Source organism: Eleutherodactylus coqui, chromosome 2, assembly GCF_035609145.1.
Source record: "Eleutherodactylus coqui strain aEleCoq1 chromosome 2, aEleCoq1.hap1, whole genome shotgun sequence".
NCBI lineage: Eukaryota > Metazoa > Chordata > Amphibia > Anura > Eleutherodactylidae > Eleutherodactylus > Eleutherodactylus coqui.
The window spans coordinates 55,794,541-55,819,451 of NC_089838.1; the positions used below are offsets into that span (position 1 = coordinate 55,794,541).

General features: G+C 46.5%; 1 protein-coding gene across 1 annotated transcript in view; it reads left to right on the forward strand.

Moving 5' to 3' along the window:
* The window catches only part of JADE2 (jade family PHD finger 2), a 1,098,400-nt gene that overhangs the window by 769,635 nt on the left and 303,854 nt on the right, over positions 1-24,911 (forward strand). The window contains 1 exon segment of the mRNA XM_066591009.1: positions 18,463-18,948. Coding sequence (XP_066447106.1) covers positions 18,463-18,948 — 486 coding nt within the window.

Consider the following 24,911-nt stretch of genomic DNA (forward strand, 5'->3'; position numbering starts at 1 on the left):
TATAAAAAGTTTTTTACTTACCTGCTCCGTTGCTAGCGTCCTCGTTCCCATGGAGCCGACTAATTTTCGCCCTCCGATGGCCAAATTAGCCGCGCTTGCGCAGTCCAGGTCTTCTCCTGTTCTCTATGGGGTTCCGTGTAGCTCCGCCCCGTCACGTGCCGATTCCAGCCAATCAGGAGGCTGGAATCGGCAATGGACCGCACAGAAGAGCTGCGGTCCACGGAGGAAGAGGTTCCCGGCGGCCATCTTCACAGGTAAGTATAGAAGTCACCGGAGCGCGGGGATTAAGGTAAGCGCTCCGGTAAGCTTTCTGTACGTCCCTGCATCGGGGTTGTCTCGCGCCGAACGGGGGGGGGGGTTGGAAAAAAAAAAAACCCGTTTCGGCGCGGGACAACCCCTTTAAGTTCTAAACTTAAACCCCTTAGTGACCATGCCTGTTTGCGCCTAAATGAGTAGGCCAAATTTTGCAAATCTGACGTGTCACTTAGGCCTCCTGCACATGGGCGGAATGTCCCGCAGAATCTCCGACCGTTTTTGCTGTCATAGGATTGCATTAGATAAGACGCGATTTAACCGTGTAAAAATAAAAATGGGGCATGTCCTATTTCTATGCAAGCCTCGCAGAGGCCCGCACAGAAACGTCACGTGATGCGCCGACTCTGCCCTGGGCATGTGCAGCTGTGCACCAGCCGGCACATCGCAGTGCAGAGAGAGAAGACCTCTGACGGGTGAATATAAGCTCAATACCGGGGCATGGGTTGCATCCCGCTGCAAGAATTCTCGCAGCGGGATCTGAATCGGCCGTCTGTAGGTGGCCTAAGCCATAGAATAAAGGTTTTGCATATCCAAAAAATTCAACATTGTTCTTCTGCACATTGTACTTCATTTAGGTGGTAAAAATAGACCCAAAGAATTCATGTATATTTAATAAAAGCACCACTATTGGGAAAATTTTGAAAAAAGTTTTTTTTTTTTACATTTTCAACTGCAATATATCAAATATGTCTAAACATACTGCACAAATTTTCGATTAGATATATATTTCCATCTGTTTACTTTATTCTGGGAACACATTTAAAAAACTATGTTTTTTTAACCATTTAGGCTGGATGTCCAAAGCCGATATTCCGCCGCGAAGGACAAGGGAGAAGCGCTGAGAGGTCTCAGCGGTGAGCCCAGCTAACAGATATCTGTTAGACTATAGATATGTGTTAGATATCTGTTTACTGTTATTTTTTTATAAACGAAGACAGGTGTTTTTTTTCTATAGTGCACATGAAAATGAGGATTTGCCCCCCAAAATGGATACTCCTGTTTGTTCCGTGTTCAGAAACCTACCCATTGTGATCCTAATGACAAATGATCACATTTGAAAACTAGACCCTTTAACAAATTTATCTTGGAGTGTTATTGTAATGAAGAATTATTTCTGCTTTGCAAGAGTCTTCCACAATATCATCAGAGGACTGGTGCGTTGTGAAGAGAAGCACAACTCTTTACTGCTTTGCGCACATAGGACACTAAGGAGTGGTCTCTCCCAAAAAAGATAATTTCTTACTGTCCTGTGTTTGCTGTGAAGAAATTCCTTTGCTATGAAACTCAACCCGATATCGCACTCGTGAGCGTGCGGTGTACCTGCGGATGCAAGGCATTTTTGTGTCAAAAACAGCTCCCAGAACTACAGTGCAATTGCAATCCTCAGCCGCATCAGAGGATCCGCAAGTGTTTTCCATTGTTTTGAATGGGGAACCTCGCATTGCACTCACATGCACATCGCTTGTCATGCAATGTGTTTTTCTGTCTCATTGAAAACAATGGGTGATGCATTCTAAAGAATGCGAAAATAAAAGACATGCCGTGATTGTATAAGAATCCATTGAAAAGAATGGGATTCATATTCGGACGAGATTTGTGCGCCTCACAGCGCACAAATCTCGCAATGTTTTCTCGGCTGTGTGAATGCAGCTTTACTCATCATGGCACAAAAAATTGGTGGACGGTATGTCTTGCTCCATAGAATATGGATATTTGAGAAATTGCTTTTCAAATGACCTGCAGTGATCAGCAGTCCAATCAAGCTCCAATTTCTAATGAATCACATTTTTGCCACATGAAGGATTAATTTTTTTCTTTATAAGTTCTTTCTGCTTCTAAATTGGTGTACTCAAATAATTCTTCAATATAATTCGTGAAGTACAAATCAAAAGCATCCACTGGACTCTACAATATGAGTTGAAAGATAACAGCTAGAGATGAGCGAACGTACTCGTCCGAGCTTGATATTCGTGCGAATATTACGGTATTCGGGATGCTCGTTACTCGTAACGAGTACCACGCGGTGTTCCGGTTACTTTCAGTTTCCTCTCTGAGACGTTAGCGCGCTTTTCTGGCCAATTGAAAGACACGGAAGGCATTACAACTTCCCCCTGTGACGTTCAAGCCCTATACCACCCCCCTGCTGTGAGTGGCTGGGGCGATCAGATGTCACCCGAGTATAAAAGTCGGCCCCTCCCGCGGCTCGCCTCAGATGTCTTGTGAGTTAGCTGAGGGAAAGTGCTGTTCTATTGGAGTTGCTGTAGGGAGAGTATTTGTAGTGAGTGTAGGCTTCAAGAACCCCAACGGTCCTTCTTAGGGCCACATCTACGTGTGTGCAGGCTGCTGTTAGCAGTGGAGACATTTTTTTTTTTCTCAAAATCGGCAGTGCAGAGCATTGCACCCGGTATTAGGGACAGAAGTGGTGCTTAGGCAGGGAGAGTGTTAGGAGTGAGTGTAGCCTTCAAGAACCTCAACGGTCCTTTCTAGGGCCACATGTGTGGAGTACTGTGCAGGCTGCTGTTAGCTGTGTTGCTTTTTTTTTTTTTCTCAAAATCGGCGGTGCAGAGCATTGCACCCTCCATTGATACTACAGGCACAGAATTGTGTAGGCAGGGCCACAACACAGTTATTAGTCATTGAATAGACGCAGTGGGCCTTTTCTTTTTTAACAAAAGGGAAAAAAGTATATTTGCCCTGCCTCTGTCAGTCCTAAGGGCTCTGGGTATGTGTGTGCTGCGTGGAGAACGTAAAAAAATCAGACGCAACCAGCTACGGTTGAGTGCAGCCTTGCGCCAATTTCTTTCCTGCCTGGGAAATACCTGCTCTGCCACAGTTAATAACTCTGCAACAGTAAAGTTCTGTGACACTTTTGCAGGGCCGCAACACAGTATCAGTTATTAAACTTATTATTCAGTGAATAGACGCAGTGGGCCTATCCTTTTAAACAAAAGGGAAAAAAGTATATTTGCCCTGCCTCTGTCAGTCCTAAGGGCTCTGGGTACGTGTGTGCTGCGTGGAGAACGTAAAAAAATCAGACGCAACCAGCTACGGTTGAGTGCAGCCTTGCGCCAATTTCTATCCTGCCTGGGAAATACCTGCTCTGCCACAGTTAATAACTCTGCAACAGTAAAGTTCTGTGACACTTTTGCAGGGCCGCAACACAGTTATATTAGTCATTGAATAGACGCAGTGGGCCTTTTCTTTTTGAACAAAAGGGAAAAAAGTATATTTGCCCTGCCTCTGTCAGTCCTAAAGGCTCTGGGTACGTGTGTGCTGCGTGGAGAACGTAAAAAAATCAGACGCAACCAGCTACGGTTGAGTGCAGCCTTGCGCCAATTTCTTTCCTGCCTGGGAAATACCTGCTCTGCCACAGTTAATAACTCTGCAACAGTAAAGTTCTGTGACACTTTTGCAGGGCCGCAACACAGTGTCAGTTATTAAACTTATTATTCAGTGAATAGACGCAGTGGGCCTATCCTTTTAAACAAAAGGGAAAAAAGTATATTTGCCCTGCCTCTGTCAGTCCTAAGGGCTCTGGGTACGTGTGTGCTGCGTGGAGAACGTAAAAAAATCTGACGCAACCAGCTACGGTTGAGTGCAGCCTTGCGCCAATTTCTTTCCTGCCTGGGAAATACCTGCTCTGCCACAGTTAATAACTCTGCAACAGTAAAGTTCTGTGACACTTTTGCAGGGCCGCAACACAGTGTCAGTTATTAGACTTATTATTCAGTGAATAGACGCAGTGGGCCTTTCCTTTTAAACAAAAGGGAAAAAAGTATATTTGCCCTGCCTCTGTCAGTCCTAAGGGCTCTGGGTACGTGTGTGCTGCGTGGAGAACGTAAAAAAATCAGACGCAACCAGCTACGGTTGAGTGCAGCCTTGCGCCAATTTCTTTCCTGCCTGGGAAATACCTGCTCTGCCACAGTTAATAACTCTGCAACAGTAAAGTTCTGTGACACTTTTGCAGGGCCGCAACACAGTGTCAATTATTAAACTTATTATTCAGTGAATAGACGCAGTGGGCCTATCCTTTTAAACAAAAGGGAAAAAAGTATATTTGCCCTGCCTCTGTCAGTCCTAAGGGCTCTGGGTACGTGTGTGCTGCGTGGAGAACGTAAAAAAATCAGACGCAACCAGCTACGGTTGAGTGCAGCCTTGCACCAATTTCTATCCTGCCTGGGAAATACCTGCTCTGCCACAGTTAATAACTCTGCAACAGTAAAGTTCTGTGACACTTTTGCAGGGCCGCAACACAGTGTCAATTATTAAACTTATTATTCAGTGAATAGACGCAGTGGGCCTATCCTTTTAAACAAAAGGGAAAAAAGTATATTTGCCCTGCCTCTGTCAGTCCTAAGGGCTCTGGGTACGTGTGTGCTGCGTGGAGAACGTAAAAAAATCAGACGCAACCAGCTACGGTTGAGTGCAGCCTTGCGCCAATTTCTATCCTGCCTGGGAAATACCTGCTCTGCCACAGTTAATAACTCTGCAACAGTAAAGTTCTGTGACACTTTTGCAGGGCCGCAACACAGTTATATTAGTCATTGAATAGACGCAGTGGGCCTTTTCTTTTTTAACAAAAGGGAAAAAAGTATATTTGCCCTGCCTCTGTCAGTCCTAAAGGCTCTGGGTACGTGTGTGCTGCGTGGAGAACGTAAAAAAATCAGACGCAACCAGCTACGGTTGAGTGCAGCCTTGCGCCAATTTCTTTCCTGCCTGGGAAATACCTGCTCTGCCACAGTTAATAACTCTGCAACAGTAAAGTTCTGTGACACTTTTGCAGGGCCGCAACACAGTGTCAGTTATTAAACTTATTATTCAGTGAATAGACGCAGTGGGCCTATCCTTTTAAACAAAAGGGAAAAAAGTATATTTGCCCTGCCTCTGTCAGTCCTAAGGGCTCTGGGTACGTGTGTGCTGCGTGGAGAACGTAAAAAAATCTGACGCAACCAGCTACGGTTGAGTGCAGCCTTGCGCCAATTTCTTTCCTGCCTGGGAAATACCTGCTCTGCCACAGTTAATAACTCTGCAACAGTAAAGTTCTGTGACACTTTTGCAGGGCCGCAACACAGTGTCAATTATTAAACTTATTATTCAGTGAATAGACGCAGTGGGCCTATCCTTTTAAACAAAAGGGAAAAAAGTATATTTGCCCTGCCTCTGTCAGTCCTAAGGGCTCTGGGTACGTGTGTGCTGCGTGGAGAACGTAAAAAAATCAGACGCAACCAGCTACGGTTGAGTGCAGCCTTGCACCAATTTCTATCCTGCCTGGGAAATACCTGCTCTGCCACAGTTAATAACTCTGCAACAGTAAAGTTCTGTGACACTTTTGCAGGGCCGCAACACAGTGTCAATTATTAAACTTATTATTCAGTGAATAGACGCAGTGGGCCTATCCTTTTAAACAAAAGGGAAAAAAGTATATTTGCCCTGCCTCTGTCAGTCCTAAGGGCTCTGGGTACGTGTGTGCTGCGTGGAGAACGTAAAAAAATCAGACGCAACCAGCTACGGTTGAGTGCAGCCTTGCGCCAATTTCTATCCTGCCTGGGAAATACCTGCTCTGCCACAGTTAATAACTCTGCAACAGTAAAGTTCTGTGACACTTTTGCAGGGCCGCAACACAGCTATATTAGTCATTGAATAGACGCAGTGGGCCTTTTCTTTTTTAACAAAAGAGAAAAAAGTATATTTGCCCTGCCTCTGTCAGTCCTAAGGGATCTGGGTACGTGTGTGCTGCGTGGAGAACGTAAAAAAATCAGACGCAACCAGCTACGGTTGAGTGCAGCCTTGCGCCAATTTCTTTCCTGCCTGGGAAATACCTGCTCTGCCACAGTTAATAACTCTGCAACAGTAAAGTTCTGTGACACTTTTGCAGGGCCGCAACACAGTGTCAGTAATTAAACTTATTATTCAGTGAATAGACGCAGTGGGCCTATCCTTTTAAACAAAAGGGAAAAAAGTATATTTGCCCTGCCTCTGTCAGTCCTAAGGGCTCTGGGTACGTGTGTGCTGCGTGGAGAACGTAAAAAAATCAGACGCAACCAGCTACGGTTGAGTGCAGCCTTGCGCCAATTTCTTTCCTGCCTGGGAAATACCTGCTCTGCCACAGTTAATAACTCTGCAACAGTAAAGTTCTGTGACACTTTTGCAGGGCCGCAACACAGTGTCAGTTATTAAACTTATTATTCAGTGAATAGACGCAGTGGGCCTATCCTTTTAAACAAAAGGGAAAAAAGTATATTTGCCCTGCCTGTCAGTCCTAAGGGCTCTGGGTACGTGTGTGCTGCGTGAAGAACGTAAAAAAATCAGACGCAACCAGCTACGGTTGAGTGCAGCCTTGCGCCAATTTCTTTCCTGCCTGGGAAATACCTGCTCTGCCACAGTTAATAACTCTGCAACAGTAAAGTTCTGTGACACTTTTGCAGGGCCGCAACACAGTGTCAGTTATTAAACTTATTATTCAGTGAATAGACGCAGTGGGCCTATCCTTTTAAACAAAAGGGAAAAAAGTATATTTGCCCTGCCTCTGTCAGTCCTAAGGGCTCTGGGTACGTGTGTGCTGCGTGGAGAACGTAAAAAAATCAGACGCAACCAGCTACGGTTGAGTGCAGCCTTGCGCCAATTTCTTTCCTGCCTGGGAAATCAAATCACTGGTAATACAGCATGCTGAGGGGTAGGGGTAGGCCTAGAGGACGTGGACGCGGCCGAGGACGCGGAGGGCCAAGTGAGGGTGTGGGCACAGGCCGAGCTCCTGATCCAGGTGTGTCGCAGCCGACTGCTGCGCGATTAGGAGAGAGGCACGTTTCTGGCGTCCCCACATTCATCGCCCAATTAATGGGTCCACGCGGGAGACCTTTATTAGAAAATGAGCAGTGTGAGCAGGTCCTGTCCTGGATGGCAGAAAGTGCTTCGAGCAACCTATCGTCCAGCCACAGTTCTGCGCCGTCCACTGCTGCAAATCCGAATCCTCTGTCTGCTGCTCGTCCTTCCTCCCAGCCTCCTCACTCCACTACAATGACACATGCTCAGGAGCGGGAAGACTCCCAGGAACTGTTCTCGGGCCCCTGCTCAGATTGGGCAGCAGTGGTTCCTCTCCCACCAGATGAGTTTATCGTCACTGATGCACAACCATTGGAAAGTTCCCGGGGTCCGGGGGATGAGGCTGGGGACTTCCGGCAACTGTCTCAAGACCTTTCAGTGGGTGAGGAGGACGATGACGATGAGACACAGTTGTCTTGCAGTGAGGTAGTAGTAAGGGCAGTGAGTCCGAGGGAGGAGCGCACAGAGGATTCGGAGGAAGAGCAGCTGGACGATGAGGTGACTGACCCCACCTGGTGTGCAACGCCTACACAGGACAGGTCTTCAGAGGGGGAGGCACGGGCAGCAGCAGGGCAGGTTGCAAGAGGCAGTGCGGTGGCCAGGGGTAGAGGCAGGGCCAGACCGAATAATCCACCAAGTGTTTCCCAAAGCGCACCCTCGCGCCATGCCACCCTGCAGAGGCCGAGGTGCTCTAAGGTCTGGCAGTTTTTCACCGAGACGCCTGACGACCGACGAACAGTGGTGTGCAACCTTTGTCGCGCCAAGATCAGCCGGGGAGCCACCACCAACAGCCTGACCACCACCAGCATGCGCAGACATATGATGGCCAAGCACCCCACAAGGTGGGACGAAGGCTGTTCACCGCCTCCGGTTTGCACCGCTGCCTCTCCCCCTGTGCCCCAACCTGCCACTGAGATCCAACCCCCCTCTCAGGACACAGGCACGACCGTCTCATGGCCTGCACCCACACCCTCACCTCCGCTGTCCTCGGCCCCATCCAGCAATGTCTCGCACCGCACAGTCCAGCCGTCGCTAGCGCAAGTGTTGGAGCGCAAGCGCAAGTACGCCGCCACGCACCCGCACGCTCAATCGTTAACCGTCCACATAGCCAAATTGATCAGCCTTGAGATGCTGCCGTATAGGGTTGTGGAAACGGAGGCTTTCAAAGCTATGATGGCGGCGGCGGCCCTGCGCTACTCAGTTCCCAGTCGTCACTACTTTTCCCGATGTGCCGTCCCAGCCCTGCACGACCACGTCTCCCGCAACATTGTACGCGCCCTCACCAATGCGGTTAGTGGCAAGGTCCACTTAACTACGGACACGTGGACAAGCACAGGCGGGCAGGGCCACTACATCTCCCTGACGGCACATTGGGTGAATTTAGTGGAGGCTGGGACAGAGTCAGAGCCTGGGACCGCTCACGTCCTACCCACCCCCAGAATTGCGGGCCCCAGCTCGGTGGTGGTATGTTTGGCGGTGTATGCTTCTTCCACTAAAGCACCCTCCTCCTCCTCCTCAACCTCTGTCTCGCAATCTAGATGTGTCAGCAGCAGCAGGACGTCGCCAGCAGTCGGTGTCGCGCGGCGTGGCAGCACAGCGGTGGGCAAGCGTCAGCAGGCCGTGCTGAAACTACTCAGCTTAGGAGATAGGAGGCACACGGCCCACGAACTGCTGCAGGGTCTGACAGAGCAGACCGACCGTTGGCTTGCGCCGCTGAGCCTCCAACCGGGCATGGTCGTGTTTGACAACGGCCGTAACCTGGTGGCGGCTCTGCAGCTCGGCAGCCTCACGCACGTGCCATGCCTGGCCCACGTCTTTAATTTGGTGGTTCAGCGCTTTCTGAAAAGCTACCCACGCTTGTCAGACCTGCTCGTAAAGGTGCGCCGGCTCTGCGCACATTTCCGCAAGTCCCACACGGACGCTGCCACCCTGCGCACCCTGCAACATCGGTTTAATCTGCCAGTGCACCGACTGCTGTGCGACGTGCCCACACGGTGGAACTCTACGCTCCACATGTTGGCTAGGCTCTATGAGCAGCGTAGAGCTATAGTGGAATACCAACTCCAACATGGGCGGCGCAGTGGGAGTCAGCCTCCTCAATTCTTTTCAGAAGAGTGGGCCTGGTTGGCAGACATCTGCCAGGTCCTTCGAAACTTTGAGCAGTCTACCCAGGTGGTGAGCGGCGATGCTGCAATCATTAGAGTCACCATTCCTCTGCTATGCATCTTGAGAAGTTCCCTGCAAACCATAAAGGCAGCCGCTTTGCGCTCGGAAACAGAGCCGGGGGAAGACAGTATGTCGCTGGATAGTCAGAGCACCCACCTGTCTATATCTCAGCGCATTCAGGAGGAGGAGGAGGAGCATGAGGAGGATGAGGAGGAGGGGGAAGAGACAGCTTGGCCCACTGCTGACGGTACCCATGCTGCTTGCCTGTCATCATTTCAGCGTGTATGGCCTGAGGAGGAGGAGGAGGAGGAGGATCCTGAAAGTGATCTTCCTAGTGCGGACAGCCATGTGTTGCGTACAGGTACCCTGGCACACATGGCTGACTTCATGTTAGGATGCCTTTCTCGTGACCCTCGCATTACACGCATTCTGGCCACTACGGATTACTGGGTGTACACACTGCTCGACCCACACTATAAGGAGAACCTTCCCACTCTCATTCCCGAAGAGGAAAGGGGTTCGAGAGTGTTGCTATACCACAGGACCCTGGCGGACAAGCTGATGGTAAAATTCCCATCCGACAGCGGTAGTGGCAGAAGGCGCAGTTCCGAGGGCCAGGTAGCAGGGGAGGTGCGTAGATCGAGCAGCATGTACAGCCCAGGCAGTGCAACAGTCTTTAAGGGCCTGGACAGCTTTATGGCTCCCCAGCAAGACTATGTCACCGCTCCCCAGTCAAGGCTGAGTCGGCGGGAGCACTGTAAAAGGATGGTGAGGGAGTACGTAGCCGATCGCACGACCGTCCTTCGTGACGCCTCTGCCCCCTACAACTACTGGGTGTCGAAGCTGGACACGTGGCCTGAACTAGCGCTGTATGCCCTGGAGGTGCTTGCTTGTCCTGCGGCTAGCGTCTTGTCGGAAAGGGTGTTTAGTGCGGCTGGGGGAATCATCACAGATAAGCGTACCCGCCTGTCAACCGACAGTGCCGACAGGCTAACACTCATCAAGATGAACAAAGCCTGGATTTCCCCAGACTTCTCTTCTCCACCAGCGGACAGCAGCGATACGTAAGCAATACGTAGGCTGCACCCGCGGATGGAAGCTACGTTCTCTCTCACCATCCAAAACGGGGACATTTCTGCTTCATCAATCTGTGTCTAATATTCCTCCTCCTCCTCCTGCTCCTCCTCCTGAAACCTCACGTAATCACGCTGAACGGGCAATTTTTCTTAGGGCCACAAGGCTCACTCATATAATTTTTCTAAACAATTTTTATATGTTTCAATGCTCTTAAAAGCGTTGAAACTTTAACTTGAACCAATTTTTAGTTAAACTGGGCTGCCTCCAGGCCTAGTTACCACTTAAGCCACATTAACCAAAGCGATTAATGGGTTTCACCTGCCCTCTTGGTTGGCCATGGCCAATTTTTTGGATGTACATTAGTACTGTTGATACAGCAATTTTTGTGGGCCCTCGCCTACAGTGTAATCAAATGAATTTTTAGCCCACCTGCATTACAGCTGACGTTACATCCGCTGTGTTGGGCAATGCAATGGGATATTTTTATGTACCGCCGGTGGGTTCCAGGGAGCCACCCATGCTGTAGGTGCACACGGAGTTTAACCTACATGTGTCCACTTGTAAAGAACCCCAGTCTGACTGGGGCATGCAGTGTGGGCCGAAGCCCACCTGCTTTAAGCACGACATTACTACCTCAGCTGTGTTGGGCAATGCAATGGGATATTTCTATGTACCGCCGATGGCTTCCTGGCACCCACCCATGCTGTGGGTCCACAGGGAATTATAAATGCATCTGTTTCCACTTGTAAAGACCCCCAGTCTGACTGGGGCATGCAGTGTGGGCCGAAGCCCACCTGCATTAAGCACGACATTACTACCTCAGCTTTGTTGGGCAATGCAATGGGATATTTCTATGTACCGCCGGTGGCTTCCTGGCACCCACCCATGCTGTGGGTCCACAGGGAATTATAAATGCATCTGTTTCCACTTGTAAAGAACCCCAGTCTGACTGGGGCATGCAGTGTGGGCCGAAGCCCACCTGCATTAAGCACGACATTACTACCTCAGCTGTGTTGGGCAATGCAATGGGATATTTCTATGTACCGCCGGTGGCTTCCTGGCACCCACCCATGCTGTGGGTCCACAGGGAATTATAAATGCATCTGTTTCCACTTGTAAAGAACCCCAGTCTGACTGGGGCATGCAGTGTGGGCCGAAGCCCACCTGCATTAAGCACGACATTACTACCTCAGCTGTGTTGGGCAATGCAATGGGATATTTTTGTGTATCGCCGGTGGGTTCCTGGGAGCCACCCATGCTGTAGGTGCACACGGAGTTTAACCTACATGTGTCCACTTGTAAAGAACCCCAGTCTGACTGGGACATGCAGTGTGGGCCGAAGCCTACCTGCATTAAGCACGACATTACTACCTCAGCTGTGTTGGGCAATGCAATGGGATATTTTTGTGTATCGCCGGTGGGTTCCAGGGAGCCACCCATGCTGTAGGTGCACACGGAGTTTAACCTACATGTGTCCACTTGTAAAGAACCCCAGTCTGACTGGGGCATGCAGTGTGGGCCGAAGCCCACCTGCATTAAGCACGACATTACTACCTCAGCTGTGTTGGGCAATGCAATGGGATATTTTTGTGTATCGCTGGTGGGTTCCAGGGAGCCACCCATGCTGTAGGTGCACACGGAGTTTAACGTACATGTGTCCACTTGTAAAGAACCCCAGTCTGACTGGGGCATGCAGTATGGGCCGAAGCCCACCTGCATTAAGCACGACATTACTACCTCAGCTGTGTTGGGCAATGCAATGGGATATTTTTGTGTATCGCCGGTGGGTTCCAGGGAGCCACCCATGCTGTCGGTCGACAGGGACTTCACAATAGGGAGTTGTACCTGCCTGTGTCTATGAATTAAAAAGCCCGTCTGACTGGGGCATGCAGAGACACCTTGACAGAATGAATAGTGTGTGGCACATAGGTTCCCCATTGCTATGCCCACGTGTGCAGCTCCTGATGGCGGTGGCACAGGATTCTATTTCTCATTGCTTCTGTACAGCATTGTGGGCTATCGCCCCGCCCCTTTTAAAGAGGGTCGCTGCCTAGCCATGCCAACCTCTGCAGTGTGTGCCTGCGGTTCCTCCTCATGGCAGACGCACTTCTAAATAGACATGAGGGTGGTGTGGCATGAGGGCAGCTGAAGGCTGCGCAGGGACAGTTTGGTGTGCGCTGTGGACACTGGGTCGTGGGGGGTGGGGGTTGGGCAGCATGTAACCCAGGAGAAGTGGCAGTGGAGTGTCATGCAGGCAGTGATTGTGCTTTGTTGGAGGTAGTGTGGTGCTTAGCTAAGATATGCCATGCTAATGAGGGCTTTTCAGAAGTAAAAGTTTTTGGGAGGGGGGGGGCCCACTCTTGCCGCTATTGTGGCTTAATAGTGGGACCTGTGAACTTGAGATGCAGCCCAACATGTAGCCCCTCGCCTGCCCTATCCGTTGCTGTGTCGTTCCCATCACTTTCTTGAATTGCCCAGATTTTCACACAAGGAAACCTTAGCGAGCATCGGCGAAATACAAAAATGCTCGGGTCGCCCATTGACTTCAATGGGGTTCGTTACTCGAAACGAACCCTCGAGCATTGCGAAAAGTTCGTCCCGAGTAACGAGCACCCGAGCATTTTGGTGCTCGCTCATCTCTAATAACAGCTTTAACATTTTGTCTGTGAGCTGATAATGTTATATCTTCTCATTTTGAATGGCTCTGGTGGATTTCTGCTCCACACAGAGCCGTCTTTCTCTACGTAGCAGGAATTTCCAACAGCCAGCAGTGTAATGCTGTTACCGTCCAAATTTTCATCAATATTTTCAGCACTTCAATTAAGAACATACACGCTTGTTTTCCAACTATTACTATCTGGCAAATGATGCTCGACTTTTCTCTCAATTGTGGTGGGATCTACCCAAAAATCACTGCAATACATTATCTGCCGTCCATAGCAAAGCTCAAAGGCGGGAAGAATACGTGACCTTTGAAATAGCTCGTGAGTCCGTCAAACTCATGTTAGGTGTCTATAACAAAAATATGTAAAAGTATTAATCTAGTTGATACATAATGTAGAAAGAAAGTGCAAAATCATATTATATGTAGAACAACATGATAGGGGAATAGTGGAAGGGATATTACACAAAGCTAGAAGGAGGTACCACAAATTCTCAAAAACATAATGGCATGAGTCCGAGAGACTCGCCTTAGATGTTCCAGGGTTAAAAAGCATTGCTTTAAAGAGTTCCAAAGATAACAGCATATCTAATATAAAAAAGCCTACATGATTTTTCTTGCACCACACTTTGATCCCTTTTGTGCAACCTTCGGTGGACGATTTTAGTGTCATTAGATTACTGACACCCTCACCATCCGTAAAATCATAGAATTGGAGTTTGGTAAAGCGAGTGACTTGTAAGGGCAGCCCAAAGTTCCTATGTTAAGTGTATTGGCACGTGCCTGGGGACAGTGAAGCGTTGCTAAGCGAGCAAGAGTGGGCGGTGCTAAAGGGGAGCATGCGATGGCTGTGATTGGTTCATCCTTTCAATGCAGCACTGAATAACCAATCACAGCCATTGTGTCATAGAAGCTGCATATAGGAAGTGGCTGAGCTGCCACTCATAAATCCTGTTTATCGCAGCTCCTGAGAACAGAGGCAGCGCTCGGGACAAAGGCATGAAAGGGGGCGTGACAGTCCTGGCCATCATTGGCTAATAACCCCCTTTGGGCCAAAATTACAGACAGAGTCAGAAGACAAAGAAAGAGCAAACTGAAATGACGGGCAGAGAAAAGACAGACGTAGACAAAGAGAAAGAAACACACTGACACAGCCAGAGATACAGGCGCAGAGAAAGACAGACTCAGGTAGAGACAGAAAAATGGGCAAAGAAACACCCAAAAATATTTTCGAACCTTTTTATTTTCACATAGCAGACATCGAGTCAATGTAGTATGGATCTCAGTGCTGCAGAACTGGATGCTAACTTCAAAAAGAAAAGTGATGACATCCGTCTGGAAATAACTTCCCAATCCCAGGCTAGCCCGGACCCTAGTCTCATCAATACTGCATCTAGCTCCTGCTCACTGTCTGTACTCAGACCAACAACAGAGGAAATTGCTTTCCTCTGCTCGCCCCACCACCTGCGCTAACGACCCTCTCCCCTCATACCTCCTCCGGTCCCTCTCCCCAGTGGTTATCTCCCATCTCACCACTATATTCAACCTCTCTCTGACCTCTGGCATCTTTACCTCTTCTTTGAAACATGCCATCATATCCCCACTGCTAAAGAAGCCGACTCTTGACGCGACTGATGCTGCCAACTACCAACCCATCTATAATCTCCCCTTCATGTCCAAAATATTTGAACGCCTGGTTTACTCCTGCCTTGTAAGCTACCTATCAGAGAACTCTCTTCTCAACCCCCTACTTTCTGGCTTTCGACCCCTACCCTCGACAGAAACTGCCCTTACAAGGGTGTCAAATGACGACCTGACAGCCAAATTGAGGGGTTATTACTCCCTACTGATCCTCCTCGACCTCTTTGTGGCGCCACCATAACTCCCAGACAGTATGCCCGCTACCTTGGGGTAACATTTGACTCCGATCTCTCCTTTATTCCCTACATCCAATCTCTTGCCCAAACATGTCAGCTGCACCTCAAAAACATCGCGAGAATCCACTCTTTTCTCACGCTAAAAATGCTTATTGCTGTCTTCATTCACTCTCGGCTCGACTATTGCAACTCGTTGCTGATCGGCCTCCTCTGCGCCATACTCTACTCTCTCCAATCCATCCTGAATGCGGCAGCCAGGCTCATCTTCATGTGCAGCCTCTGCCCTGTGCCAGTTACTGCACTGGCTGCCCGTTAAATACAGAATTCAATTTACACTCACAACCTTCATCCATAAAGCACTCCACAGGGCAGCGCCACCCTACATTTCTTCCCTCATCTCAATCCATTACCCAGCCCAGGCTCTCTGCTCTGCTGACAAAACCAGACTGAGTGCCCCTTTAATTCGAACCTGTCATTCCCACCTCCAAAACTTCTCCAGAGCAGCACTAGTCCTCTGGAACGCACTAACAAAGGTTATCCGGGCAATCCAGGACTCACAAAACTTCAAACGTGCTCTAAAAATGCACCTCTTCAGGGAGGCATACCACATCCCCTAAACCAAACCACTCTGTACTAGGCCTGATAACATGCTCCCTGACCTATTGACTGCAATCCCTACTAGCCACCATCAACTGCCCCTGCAGTCATACCAATTCTGCTGTCACACGGCTGAACGTCTGACCATTGTTTATGTGTATAGCATCCCTCACTCTCCACCTCGCTATACCGTGCACATCTCCAGCCCTTTACCTTCTGCATCACCCTATTATTTGTAGTATGTAAGCTCGCTGGAGCAGGATCTTCATCCCTATTGTTTCCATCAACTGATTACTATATGTAACCGTGGTTCTGTAATTTTTGTACTTTTGTCCTTCTGTATTCCCCCTGTCTTTGTAAGCACTGCGGAATATGTTGGCGCTATACAAATAAAGATTATTATTATTATACTAGCTTACCCGTCGCGCGTTGCTGCGAAGACAGACAGACATACATTCATTCGTTTTTATATGTCTAGATAACAACCAATCACAGCGCAGCTTTCATGTTACCTCAGTGGTATAATATATAACAACCAATCACAGCGCAGCTTTCATGTTACCTCAACAGTAAGAGAAATAACAACCAATCACAGCGCAACTTTTATTCTGCCTCAGCAATATAAAAAATAGCAACCAATCACAGCGCAGCTTTCATGTTACCTCTGCGGTATTATATATAGCAACCAATCACAGCGCAGCTTTCATGTTACCTCAGTGGTATAATATATAACAACGAATCGCAGCGCAGCTTTCATGCAACCTCAGTAGTATAAGAAGTAGCCACCAATCACAGCACAGCTTTCATGTTACCTCAGCAGTATAAGAAATAGCAACCAATCACAGCACAGCTTTCATTTTACCTCAGCATTCTCAATATCCAGCAATTGTCTTGCAAAACGTTCGGCGGATGCATCATTTTGTAGTTGAACACGCCACCCGTTGCTCGTAATGCCTTTTGGTTTCGTGCTTGAGATGGAAATCAAACGATCTTTGTCTGGGGGACATAACTGTCGACGATGCTCGCACGCGCGCCACCTATCGTAGGATAGTTGTACTATTCCTATAATCTTCCCAGGAGTGTACTCAGCAACTTCCCAAAGTCTCATGGCAATTGGATGAATGGTGTAGTAATGCATAAAGGACAGACAGACAGACATACATTCACTTATATATATCAGGAAGTGAGAGAATTAGATTCTGTACGTAAAATTTGGACGCTAATTGTTTTGCGCTTAGAATTGAATAATCAAGTTGGGACCCATTAGCTTTTCCTATTTATGGCATAATCAATGCCCGTGCCAAATTTCAAGTTTCTATGTGAGAAAATTACATTCCGTACGTAAAATTTGGACGCTAATTCTTTTGCGCATAGAATTGAATAATCGAGTTGGGACCCATTAGCTTTTCCTATTTATGACATATTCAATGCCCGTGCCAAATTTCAAGTTTCTATGTGAGAAAATTACATTCCGTATGTAAAATTTGAACGCTAATTCTTTTGCGCATAGAATTGAATAATCGAGTTGGGACCCATTAGCGTTTCCTACTTATGACATATTCAATGCCCGTGCCAAATTTCAAGTTTCTATGTGAGAAAATTACATTCCGTACGTAAAATTTGGATGCTAATTCTTTGGCGCATAGAATTGAATAATCGAGTTGGGACCCATTAGCGGTTTTTATTTATGACATATTCAATGTCCGTGCCAAATTTCAATTTTCTATGTGAGAAAATTACATTCCGTACATAAAATTTGGACGCTAATTCTTTTGCGCATAGAATTGAATAATCGAGTTGGGACCCATTAGCTTTTGCTATTTCTGACATAATCAATGCTTGTGCCAAATTTCAAGTTTCTATGACATTGGGAAGCGAGAAAATTAGATTCCGTACGTAAAATTTGGACGCTAATTCTTTGGCGCTTAGAATTGAATAATCGAGTTGGGACCCATTAGCTTTTCCTATTTATGACATAATCAATGCTCGTGCCAAATTTCACGTTTCTATGACATTGGGAAGCGAGAAAATTAGATTCCGTACGTAAAATTTGGACGCTAATTCTTTGGCGCTTAGAATTGAATAATCGAGTTGGGACCCATTAGCTTTTCCTATTTATGACATAATCAATGCTCCTGCCAAATTTCATGTTTCTACAACATCGGGAAGTGAGAGAATTAGTGGCAATGATGGAAATCGAACGATCTACGTGGGGGGGTCGTAACTGTCGACGACGCACGCATGCGCGCAATTTATCGTAGCATAAATGTACTATGCCTATAATCTTCCCAGGAGTGTACTCAGCAACTTCCCAAAGTTTCATGGAGATCGGATGAATGGTGTAGTAGCGCATAAAGGACAAACAGACACGCAGACAGACACGCAGACAGACACGCAGACATTCAATTTTATATATATAGATGTAGGGCCTCATGTCCATGAGCGTTTTAGATTCAGCATGCACATTTCTGCAGTGGGAGACCTGTGGAAACCATTTGCTGGAGATCACAGATGTAATGTTTTTTCAGCGCAGATGCACTGCGGATCATTCGCATGGAAAAAAATCTGCAAGTCTAGCTGCCAGCCTTTTCCCCACCACCCTAATTGATTTTAACCTTCAAATCCGCAGTGCATCCGCAATTGTATTTACAGTCATTAACTTCTATTTAGCCCGTCTACACGGAATCTGCACTGAAATGGAGCATGCTGCAATTTGTTTTCCACATCAAATGGTCCGGAAATCAAACCGGCATGCTTTAAATTCAGTTGCGGATGTCAATGCTTCCCTATGAGCACTTTGAATTGCAATTGTTGGTGACCCGTGCGGATGCTGCAAATCGTGGACATTTGGCCTATATTTTACTTTCATACTGTATTTACTGTAAGCAAATAAAGAATAAGCCCAGTTTTTATATTTCTGGTAACATCATATGTATGTTTCACTTCTAGTGTTCCATGCCGTCCTGCGTTACTGCATTCCATGTTACCTGTGCTTTTGACCACAACCTGGAGATGCACACCACATTGGCAGAGAATGACGAGGTGAAGTTCAAGTCCTATTGTTTGGATCATAGTAAAGGAGCCACCAAACCAGAGGATCAGTGCCAAAGACCATCCTCATCTGTTCCCTCAGCAGATGCTGATCAATTGCAACAGGATCTTGAAAAGGTCACTTTGAGGAAACATAAACTTCTACAACTACAAGAGGATTTCCATGAACTTGTCAGGTCTGAGGATGTGGCAGAGAATCTTAATGTGAACAAGAATGTAGTTGACTTTATTTATCAGTACTGGAAGCTGAAGAAGAAGACCAATTTTAACAAGCCTCTTTTAAGTCCTAAAACAGACGAAGTAGATGATTTAACTCAACAAGAGCAAGACATACTGTACAGAAGATTAAAACTATTTACACATTTAAGGCAGGATTTGGAACGGGTAAGTTGGTAACATTTAATTTTGACTGCTTGGATTTCAATGTTTTATAACAGGTTTACTCAACTGGTGGACTGCAATCCAAATTTGATAACAGGGTTACTCAACTGGTGTAGTGCAATCCAAATTTGGACCATGGATGCCAGCTGTCTGCACCCCTGATTTGTAGACCAGGAGGGAAGAAGAGGTATTTTCCAGCTGCACAGCTTCTACATTTATTCCAACTCTGTGACTATGCCGCTCTTTCAAAGCAGTGAGCTTTTTCCTGCCCTCTTTACTAATCAAAGCTGCCCTCCTCTTCCTATTTGGTGCAACAGTAGGAGCGAGGACACCACTGCCAAGTGAGTACTGGTGTACTGCATTATTTGCTGCAGATTTGCTGCAGATTTCATCCCATCAATTGAATTAAAATTGAACAGCTGAAATCTACTGCAAATTCGCAACAAAATCTCAAATATGCAATGGTAGCAATTGCAATGCAGAATTCAGTGCAGATTTGCTGCAAATTTTTTCAGCTACAGGTAATCTGGAGCAAATCCGCTAAATGTGAATGCACCTGAAGGTCTTTCAACACTTTTGTAGATACAGCTATAGGGTTTTTTCACACAGGCATCGGTGCCATAAAAACGAGTTTGTACGCCCGTTCAGACAGCCCAGGCCCAGTTGATATACGGCAAACCCCGCAATGTCATTGGGTGGGGGGGTGGGGGGGGACAGTTTAGCACTGCTAAGCTGTCTCCCCCTTCCCTCCCCCTTGCCAACTCTCAGCAATGGAACTAGTGTGCTAAGCTTCCGCCCCCTGCTGGAAGCCAGCAATGGGGGGGGGGGGGGGGGACAAGAGCTTAGCAGCTAGCTCCGCCTCCTCCCATTGCGAATAGCTCATGTGATCTGATGCATTGGAATCCAATACATCAGATGGTAGCGAATATCAGCCAGCCGTGAAAATGGCGTCTGATATACGCTCATGTGAATAAGCCCATGGACATGCAGAAAATCATTATGTGCCTTTTTTGGTTCATATTTCCCATACTGCGCTTTTTCTTTAGGAGTTCTATTTGATGGTTGAGTTCATTATCTTCAAGATATTTGAAAGCTAGTCTCATTGTTACAGCAACCCCCAAGTACTAAATAATAGTTTCTAATGATAGTGAGAACATTGAAGAAGAAGTTGCCTTTTGGTGCAATCCTATATTTTCAGAGAATTTCAAGATTAGTAAGGGTGTGCCCCAGAGATCACGTGGAGTGAGAAGTAGCTCCGAATGAGTGTAACACTATGTGTCTAGGTAATTAAAATATGGGTTGACTCACCTCGGCGTACCAGAGTCACTCTGCTCTAGTACACGTGCTCTAGTACGCCCACGATGTGCAAGGAATATAGTTCACACACACTGGTGCTTAGGACATCCTGTCATGAAGAGCATCAATGGGAATCCGAACATAAAAAGATGTATCGGAGAATAGAAGCAACAATAGTACAGCATAGGTCAGAGCCTAGAAAGAACACCCAGCTCTCCAGGTTGTAAACTAAAAATTGATACATTGTGGACCATTTACTTCACTGGGGTGACTCAGATGAGTGCACCCCTAATCCAGAACAGCCATGTAATAACACGTCCAGGTCCTGCGGGAGGGAGGTTGTCTAAGCCACAATATATTCACTGGTACTTTATTCAAAAGGAATACACATTTAATGCAACGTGTTTCGGTACATAGGTGAGCCTTTTTTAAGCATATAAGGTACTAGCTGATATACCCGGCTTCGCCCGAGTTAATTTGGTACTGGTGTTTATCTGGTGTTCACACGGAAAATCTTATGAAGTCGTGGTTACTTAAGAGATACTGAGGAAAAAAAATATGTTCACCATTTTGCATAGTTCTCTGCGTTACCCAGGAAATACCACGGGGAGGTAACCATGCGACGTTTCCTTTATATAAAATGACATCAGGAAGTGAGAGAATTAGATTACATACGTAAAATTTGGACACTAATTCTTTTGCGCTTAGAATTGAATAATCGAGTTGAGACCCATTAGCTTTTCCTGTTTATGACATAATCAATGCTCGTGCCAAATTTCCCGTTTCTATGACACCGGAAAGTGAAAAAATTACATTCCGCACGTAAAATTTTGATGCCAATTCTTTTGCGCTAGAATTGAATAATCGAGTTGGGACCCATTAGCGTTTTCTATTTATGACATAATCAATGCTTGTGCCAAATTTCACGTTTCTATGACACCGGAAAGTGAAAAAATTACATTCCGTACGTAAAATTTGGACGCTAATTCTTTTGCGCATAGAATTGAATAATGGAGTTGGGACCCATTAGCTTTTCCTATGTATGACATAATCAATACTCGTGCCAAATTTCCCGTTTCTATGACACCGGAAAGTGAAAAAAAAACATTATGTACGTAAAATTTCGACTCCAATTCTTTTGCGCTAGAATTGAATAATCGAGTTGGGAACTATGAACTTTTCCTATTTATGACATAATCAATGCTCGTGCCAAATTTCACGTTTCTATGACACCGTAAAGGGAAAAAATTACATTCCGCACAAAAAATTTGGACGCTAATTCTTTTGCGCATAAAATTGAATAATGGAGTTGGGACCCATTAGCTTTTCCTATTTATGACATAATCAATGCTCGTGCCAAATTTCCTGTTTCTATGACACCGGAAAGTGAAAAACTTACCTTCCGCACGTAAAATTTCGACGCCAATTCTTTTGCACTAGAATTGAATAATCGAGTTGGGACTAGAGATGAGCGAGCACCAAAATGCTCGGGTGCTCGTTACTCGGAACGAAATTCCCGCGATGCTCGAGGGTTCGTTTCGAGTAACGAACCCCATTGAAGTCAATGGGCGACCGGAGCATTTTTGTATTTCGCCGATGCTCGCTAAGGTTTTCATGTGTGAAAATCTGGGCAATTCAAGAAAGTGATGGGAACGACACAGTGATGGATAGGGCAGGCGAGGGGCTACATGGTGGGCTGCATCTCAAGTTCCCAGGTCCCACTATTAAGCCACAATAGCGGCAAGAGTGCCCCCCCCCCCCCCGCACTGTCAGCGTAAAGATCGTTCTCCTCTGCCATAGCTGTAACAGCTGTAGCAGAGAAGAACGATGTTTGCCCATTGAATTCAATGGAGCGGCAATACAGCCGCTCCATTGAAAGCAATGGGCTGCCGGCGTGCGCGGGGTGAATTGTCGGGAAGGGGTTAAATATATAACCCCTTCCCTGCAATTCATCCAGAAACGTGTAAAAATAAAAATATATACCGGCGTATAAGGCGACGGGGCGTATAAGACGACCCCCCAACTGTCACCTTATATGCCGGTAATATAGCGGAGCAAAGAATAAAAAGCATTACTTACTTCTTCAGACGATCTGCGGCGCTGCTGCAGGATGTCGCTCCCTCCTGGTCCACAGCAGACTATTGCTTTCTCTACGAAAGGCTTGAAATCCCCGCCTCCAGAACCACAGCCAATCACAGCCATTCAATGACATCATTGTTATTGGCTGTGATTGGCTGAAGGCACATGTCTTTCTGGAGGCAGGGATTTCAAGCCTTTCGTAGAGAAAGCTATAGTCTGCCGTGGACCAGGAGGGAGCGACATCCTGCAGCAGCGCCGCAGATCGTCTGAAGAAGTAAGTAATGCTTTTTATTCTTTGCTCCGCTATATTACCGGCGTATAAGGTGACAGTTGGGGGGTCGTCTTATACGCCCCGTCGCCTTATACGCCGGTATATATTTTTATTTTTACACATTTCTGGATGAATTGCAGGGAAGGGGTTATATATTTAACCCCTTCCCGACAATTCACCCCGCGCACGCCGGCAGCCCATTGCTTTCAATGGAGCGGCTGTATTGCCGCTCCATTGAATTAAATGGGCAAACATCGTTCTTCTCTGCCACAGCTGTTACAGCTGTGGCAGAAAAGAAGGATTTGTCTTCTATATGTTCTCAATGGGGTCGGCGCTGCTGCCGCCGGCCCCATTGAGCGCATATACAGAAGATTTATGGCCTTTAGAAGGACCGTTGGGGTTCTTGAAGCCTATAATAACTCCTAACACTCTCCCTATAGCAGCTCCAACACGATAGCACTTTCCCTGAACTAATGTCAGAATGCATCCGTAGCGAGCCGCGGGAGGGGCAGATTTCAATACTCGGGTGACATCTAATCTCGACAGCCACTCACAGCAGGGGGGTGGTATAGGGCTTGAACGTTGCAGGGGGAAGTTGTAATGCCTTCCCTGTCTTTCTATTGGCCAGAAAAGCGCGCTAACGTCTCAGAGATACAAGTGAAAGTAACCCGAACACCGCGTGGTACTCGTTAAGAGTAACGAGCATCCCGAACACCCTAATATTCGCCCGAGCATCAAGCTCGGACGAGTACGTTCGCTCATCTCTAGTTGGGACCCATTAGCTTTTCCTATTTATGACATAATCAATGCCTGTGCCAAATTTCAAGTTTCTATGACACCAGAAAGTGAAAAATTACATTCTGCACGTAAAATTTTGACGCCAATTCTTTTGCGCTAGAATTGAATTATCGAGTTGGGACCCATTAGCTTTTCCTATGTATGACATAATCAATACTCGTGCCAAATTTCCCGTTTCTATGACACCGGAAAATGAAAAAATTACATTCCGTACGTAAAATTTCGACGCCAATTCTTTTGCGCTAGAATTGAATAATCGAGTTGGGACCCATTAGCTTTTCCTATGTATGACATAATCAATGCTCGTGCCAAATTTCCCGTTTCTATGACACCGGAAAGTGAGAAAATTACATTCCGTACGTAAAATTTGGACGCTAATTCTTTTGCGCATAGAATTGAATAATGGAGTTGGGACCCATTAGATCTTCCTATTTATGACATAATCAATGCTCTTGCCAAATTTCCTGTTTCTATGACACCGGAAAGTGAAGAAATTATATTCCGCACGTAAAATTTGGACGCTAATTCTTTTGCGCATAGAATTGAATAATCGAGTTGGGACCCATTACCTTTTCCTATTTATGACATAATCAATGCTCGTGCCAAATATCACGTTTCTATGACACCGGAAAGTGAGAAAAATACATTCCGTACGTAAAATTTGGACGCTAATTCTTTTGCGCATAGAATTGAATAATCAAGTTGGAACCCATTAACTTTTCCTATTTATGACATATTCAATGCGCGTGCCAAATTTTAAGTTTTTATGACATTGGGAAGTGAGAGATTTAGATTATGTACGTTAAATTTGGACGCCAATTCTTTTGCGCTAGATTTGAATAATCGAGTGGGGACCCAATTAATTTTCCTATTTTGGAGATAATCTATGCTTGCGCCAAAATTCGTGTTTCTACGACATAGAGAAGTTGGAGAACTTTTGGCGAGTCAGTCAGTCAGTGAGTGAGTCAGTGAGTGAGTGAGTCAGTAAGGGCTTTCGTCTTTATATATATAGATGTATAGTACACTCGTGTGTGTGTGTGTGTGTGTATATATGTGTGTGTGTGTATATATATATATAGTTAAAGTAATTAGGTACCGTGTACAGCATCTCTTCCACATGTCTGTCAGCTCCACGTGTCCGTCAGTTCCCCCTATACTGGGACGTAAGGCACTCATCAGGTGTCACGTGATCATGTGCAATGTATTTGGACCGCAACGTGCGTTCCATTAAGGAGCGTGGTGACGTCAGCATACAAATCGGCACTGAATCTCTCATTACATCTTCAAAAAACAGACAACTTTATCAATAGTAGACAATTGACACTCTATTAAACAGAGCTTTTCGTTGCTAGGCATTTTGTCAATCTCCTATTCATAGTATGCACATATTTAGTTCAATAGATTTTTTATTGGGTTTTAACAATAAAGCAAAACTGTTACAGTGAGGAGATGCCCTTGATATCCAGGTACCAAACGTAAATGACTCCTTGTATGTACAATCAATAAGGTTCTTGTATGCACG